Genomic DNA, 6,418 nt, shown 5'->3' with positions numbered 1-6,418 from the left:
AGAATGCATAGTGGCTAATAGTGTAAAGGAGGCTGAAGAAGGAGGCAGACTATAGAATTCTGTCAGGCTGAAAGCAGAAGAGTACAAGAATGGGCAAAAGGCTGTGGTTCCAGCAGGGTCAAGGGAAAGCACGAAAGCTGATCAGTGACATTTTTGCTGAGTCTTTGATCACCATTATGTTTCATTGGCAGGCTGCTCAGCAAGAGTCTTGTTGCCGCCTGCTAGGAAGAAAGACCAGGCTTAAAGGACAGCATCACACCTTTTGTCCTTGCACGTTGATCCTACTTGCGTCCTGTTTACACATCATTATTCTCACCCGTACATGGCTTCCAGGTCATTTCCAAGTAGGGGACACCATGGATCCATGCAGCCAGTTCTGTGGCTCTTCAGTAGTTCCAAAGTATGGAATGTTCTCCTAAACTGAACAATGACTGCCAACCTTCTTCCCAGACAAGAGAAACTTTGGACTCCTACGTGGCTTGTGTCCATCTTTAACTCCTCCTGACCTTTCCAAGAGGTCCTCACCTACCCCAGTTCAGCAGCACATTTACCAAGAGTATCTTTTCCATGGGGAATTGAGCACAGAGCCTTGCAAACCAATGTTTCATTTATAAATGCTCCCTTCTAACGACACCTCAGCGACTCCAGGAGAAGACTCTTTCAGTTCCGTAGAACTGCAGGTGGATTTACTGGGGCAGCAAAAATTATTGACCTGATTATATTTTTCCGGTGTGACAAGAACTTCTGTGAGAGCCATCAGCAAGACACAACACGAGATTTAAAAAAGGAAAAGAACACGTTTTCTCTTAATTCATGCTCAAGAGTTCTAATGATCAACAAACACTGGTTGAAAGCCACCAGTGTTATTTGCATATATTTCTTTGACCACACATATCTCCATTGACCAAGGCGAGGTCACATATGCATGTATGCAGGTGGGTTTCTCTCTCCTACTTCACCCTCCTACAGGAAAAAGTTATTCAGGCAGCTAAATGATCTACTAAAGACCGTTAGCTTCTCACCCAGTTAGAGCCCTTTTACGGTACATACTTCTCCTACAAGTGCCTCAAGACCAGGACAAACTGGGGTTCAATGTCCTACCTTCCTCCCAGCCAGAACGTAGCAAGCTTTCTGCATCATGACTCCCATTTGCTGGGCCATATCTCCACCCACTGCTCTCCCTTCCTGATTGGCCTTTCTGACACCATGTAGCTTTTAGCTTGCCAAAATGAGTGCAGACTGTCTCCAGCTGGGAGGAGAGCAGTTTGTACCCCACTGCTACCCTGCCATGATACTGAGCCCTTTCCTTGTAGCAGCGGTGGTGGTCTTCGCCAGTGCTGTCACTGGCTGCCCAGTCCTGTGCACATGCCACAGTCAGGTTGTGGATTGCAGTGGGCTTCGTCTTTTTTCGGTGCCATCAGATCTTCCGCTGGACACCAGGAACCTTAGCCTGGCTCACAACCACATCGCTACCATCCCTCCTGGATATCTGACCTGCCACTCTGAGCTGAGGGTGTTGGACTTGCGGAATAACTCCCTTGCTGAGTTACCTGTTGGACTCTTTTTGACATCCAAGCGCCTGTCCCACTTGGACTTGAGCCACAACAACTTGACTCATGTGGTGGCTGACATGTTCCAGGAAGCCTACAATCTGGTGCACATTGACTTGAGCCACAACCCCTGGCTGAGGAAAGTGCACCCCCAGGCTTTCAGAGGCTTGGTCCAACTACGTGACCTTGATCTCAGCTATGGAGGCCTCTCTTTCCTCAGCCTTGAAGCCCTGGAGGGTCTCACAGGCCTGGTGACTCTTCAGATTGGCGGCAATCCCTGGGTGTGTGGTTGCTCCATGGAGCCCCTGCTGAAGTGGTTGAGAAATAGGATCCAGCGATGCATGTCAGGTAGGTGAAACGAAATGATGGTCTAGTTCTTAGCTTCAGATTTGGGATTAATTCCCTGTTCCACCTCTTAGCTCCCTGTAAACTCCTGGGCAAAGTGCTGATCGTGCATTTCAACTTGAAGTGAGAGCAGTAGTTCTCTCTGGGAAATCCTATGAGGCTGAGAAAGCTAAAGAGTATTGTTGGATCATGGAATTTTGAGTTTGCTCTTCCCCTCCCAATTCAGACCTGGTGTGCCAAGAAATAGCTTTTTCTACCCCATTTACCAGAAATTATAAATCACACAGTACTATGTCCCACAGTTACAAAAAGTGTCACCAATATATACACACAGAGAGAAAATCATTAGATTTCAATACTATGTCCCATCATTTTTATGATCAGTTAAGATTGCCAGGAATAGATTCACATTAAAAATAGATTGTGCTTGGTTAACAAAAATGACCATCTTCCTTCTAATTGGCTTGCATAAGTTGCTGGTCAGAATTGTCCTTCCAGAACTGCAAAAGGGAAAGTCTCAAGGGGGAATGACAGAATCATATGGGATCCAGAATTGTGTGGGGCTCCCATGCGGCAAGCAGAACAACAGAATGGATAGGGAGGAAATCACATCTGCACAACAGAGTTGGGTAGTGCTGTCTTTCCTGGAGTCTCAAAGGGGTGGATGGAGGTGGGTGACATTGCGTCTATCTTTGATGAAGGCAAGACACCAGAGTGTATGTATGTATGTGGATGCACATGTCCTGTCCCATTGCAGATTCCGTAGTCCCTACTAAGTGACAGCTCAAGCAAGGGGACACGGCGGGGTCTGGCAACAACTGAAGTAGTTCTGGAATAGAGCAGGTTCAGAACCCCAGAAGAGAACTGTGGGACTGTGGGCTCAGATTCAGGACCATGGAGAGCAATCTTGCAGCTGGGTGAGATGAGATAACGTTACCCCAGCACTGGCTTAGAGCAACTGGCGGGTTTTACAGCCCCACCGACAGCATCCTTCTGAGAGCTCCAGCTCCTCAAATTCTGCATCTGGCTTTTTAAAGGGCCAGTGTCTTTTCCCACAGTCGCTGCCTTCTTCTGGGTGGCACCACCACCACCCTGGGTGGTGAGGGTCAGGGTACTGAGGAGCTGGTTGGGGGAGCTCCCCAAGGCATCCCCTCCCACTGGAGGACTCTGAGGTCCACTCCTGTGAGTCAGAGCACAGTGGCATCTCCTGGGGATCGAGCGGACAGGGTGAAGATCCAAGGTGGAGGTCTCACTTGTGAAGGTCCAGGAACTGGTTCCTCAGAGTGGCTGCTGCATCCCAGAGGCTCTCAGTCCTGGGCCCTGACAGCATGTTGTGCTGGCAGGCACGCTGGCAGGGGGTGTGTCCAGAAAACCATTAAAGCCCATGCCACCCTCTGCTGGGGCTCTTTTGGATCATGTTGGCATCTGCCCACCCGCCCAGGTGAAAGTCAGTGTAGGAGCATCTTGGGGGTCAAGTGGGAATGATTTGCCTGTGGACCAAGTTGACTGAGGCAGCTTTCCCCCAACCTGGTGCCCTCCAGATGTGTGGGACTACCACTCGCATATGATTCCCCAGCCAGCATGGCCAATGATGGGATCTGCATGCTGGCTGGGAACGAGATGGGAGTTGCCATCCCACACATCTGGAGGGCACCAGGTTGGGGAAGGCTGGGCTGAGGGAAGCCAGGTTGTTTTTTTCACCTACTCTACACTGATTCTTGGAGGAGAGTTTTGCAATGGGTGGTGTCCAATATTAAATGGGCTGGTCAAAACAGCAGGGCAGTGGGAGAGAAGGAGATTACAGGCAGTCTCTGGGGCACCATTAAGGTAAGACTTGCCACTCAGGTCTTTGGGCCCCAGAGGTGGCATACAGAAATCCCTTTAGGGCAGTGGTGGGGAGCACATGGCCCTCCAAATGTTGGTGGACTGCAACTCCCATCATCCCTAGCCAGCATAGCCAATGGTGAAGGATGCTGGGAGTTGAAGTCCAACAACATCTGGAGGGCCACACATTTCCCACCCCTGCTTTGGGGCTTGCCAGGATGACACACCTGGAATACTGGGGCTCGGGAGGTAGTGATTCAATATCTAAGGGTGTGGTTGGATGGGGCCAGAGCAAGGAATGCACCGCTTCTGGCTCAGGGCAGGGCCAGACTCATCCTTAACCAGAGATGCTAGGAGGTGGTTGCAAGGTGACTCCTGCCTAAGCCAGTTCCTCCCCACTGATAATTTGCCTTGCAGATCTCCTTTAGCTACGAAGACTAAAGCTGCAGCAGCCCTATTTTACCCATATACATGTGTCTCGCCTATTTATTCCAAGTGTGGGTGCAGTGGGACAAAGGAGTAGGCATGGCGCAGTGGTTGCTGAAGACCCTTGTGGCATCTCTAGCCACGTGGAGAGCTCCAGCCACACAATGAACTGGGAGAATCACCATGAGCAGAGCCTTCAGTTCCAAGATTGCCAAGAGCATACACAGAGATGGCCACCTCACCATGTGTCTGGAGGCTACAAGTGACTGGCACTCCATGCAGTTAGAGCCACCACATGGAGAGCTTTTAAAAGACAATGAGGCATTTAAAGCAACCCTCTGGGTACATGGATGGCAATGGCAATCCTCACTTCATCACATAGACATGCACAGAGTACCACATGGGCCTTTTGAAACCAGTCAGAGACTTTCTGTCCATTAAAATGGAGATACTGGCAGAGCTGGATAGGAACAAGATGTGCTGTGCAAGCTGCCCTTGTGATGTGCCTTCATGCTGCTCAGCTCTCTCTTGCATCCTTGTAGCGACAGATCCCCAAATTGCATAGGGAATCATAAATCAGCATCCTCTCCTACTCTCAACTAATTTTTTTTTTTTAGTTCTTTCCTGACCTTCTTGCTTATCTCACAAGCTGCAAACTACAGGGCCTGGGGACAGGAAATCCTGCCCATGCGAAGCCAGCAGAAGGCAGCCCTGCTTTAACAATCACCTTCATCTCCTTAGAGCATCCTTAGTTAGAATATTGATTCTGTGTACCTTCTCCAGGCATCTCTTTGATGGATATATAGCAGACAGTGAAGGGGAAGGATGCCATCCCTCTCCAGTCTGGACAGCATGTTCTCACTTGGAGCATGGTATGACTGTCAGGTTGGATTTGGTACCCTTACCAAGTTACTTGCATCATAGGGTTGTGTCTAATGATGACCTGGGGGCGGGGGAGAATACCTCCTTACAGACTGTCTTGTATATCTACATCTTTTTTGTTGGGATGCCAAGGCCAAACTTCCCAGTGCATTTTCATTAGTTCAACCACGTATGGAACAAGACTCATCTAGTGTTTACCATATGAGACAGAACCCAGTGTGCTTAGAACCAGTTCATACATGACAGCAAAGCCACAGCTTTACTGGACTGTATCCTTTCAGACTGCAGGCAGGGATCAAATGCTCCCTGGCACACATACACACACACCCTTTCTGAACACAGAAACCTGGCACATCAGGGAAAATGGCAGCTTTGACTCTGCCTCCCTGAAATGCTAAGAGTGGTTTCAAGTGTAGAGAGGGAGAGGTTCTTGGAGACACAGGGGGCAGAATAACAAAGGGCACAAAAATGGTGTAATTAGGAGGAGACAAATGTGGCCATTTCCACATATTAAATACCTTGGCTTTTAGATGCTGAATTTAAGGGCTCAGATCTGATCATTGCTTACATATCCCATGGATTTCAGCGAAAATTCTAGGTGTCCTGAGAACTAGCTTGTCATGAAAATGTTAGAAATATATCCCCACCCCCAACCCAAGTGCCTTGGAGTTATATAGTCACAGGAGTTATTCAGCCTCCTTCAGAATTTCTGATCAGGTCCGAGAGAGATGGGTCTGGGAAGGGAGGAGAAGCCACGCTCCTTTTCAAGGTTTGCTGTGCAAAGCTGCACATTATCCCTTTTCTTGGCTCTTGTTTCAGACACTCAGCTGGCAGAGTGCCGGGAGCCGCCCGAGGTGGAAGGAGCCCCTTTGTTTTCCCTGACCGAGGAGAGCTTCAAGGCCTGCCACCTGACCTTGACCCTGGATGACTATCTCTTCATTGCCTTTGTGGGCTTTGTGGTCTCCATTGCTTCAGTGGCCACCAACTTCCTTCTGGGCATCACAGCCAACTGCTGCCACCGCTGGAGCAAGGCGAGTGAGGATGAGGAGATATAGCCACATGGTCTGATCCTTCCTGCCTCTGCATTGCTCACTACTGAAGGGGGGAGGGGAGTCAAGGGCTATCATGATCAGGGAAAGCAAACTGACTTGCCTTTTCCCTGCTGGGCCATTTCTTTGACCCTTCCCCTCAACACCCCCACCCCAACCCCTGTACAGCAGTATCAGACTGCCATTCACCAGTCTTTCTTACTGGGGATGGGGCACAGGGTCAGCAACGGTAAGGAGATTGAAGTGTGCCTTCTACAACACTCTTCACACTGGAAACAGCCAGCAAACCATGTCCTGAGAAATGGCAGAAACACACTGATAGACCCTGACACCACTCTTCAT

At 49.4% G+C, this 6,418-nt stretch overlaps 1 protein-coding gene across 1 annotated transcript; it reads left to right on the top strand.

Annotated features, from left to right (window-relative positions):
• Positions 1-1,228: 1,228 nt before the first annotated feature.
• LRRC55 (leucine rich repeat containing 55) lies at positions 1,229-6,082 on the top strand. Its single transcript, XM_084828940.1, has 2 exons — positions 1,229-1,898; positions 5,847-6,082. Exons 1-2 carry the CDS (start codon positions 1,229-1,231, stop codon positions 6,080-6,082), a joined length of 906 nt encoding a protein of 301 aa, XP_084685066.1.
• The last annotated feature ends 336 nt before the right edge of the window (positions 6,083-6,418 follow it).

The sequence above is a fragment of the Heloderma suspectum genome, chromosome 1, assembly GCF_057233095.1.
Source record: "Heloderma suspectum isolate Gila_16-S chromosome 1, 16-S_ref, whole genome shotgun sequence".
Taxonomy (NCBI): domain Eukaryota; kingdom Metazoa; phylum Chordata; class Lepidosauria; order Squamata; family Helodermatidae; genus Heloderma; species Heloderma suspectum.
Note: the sequence above shows the minus strand (reverse complement) of the source record. Positions and strands in the feature narration are given on the sequence as shown.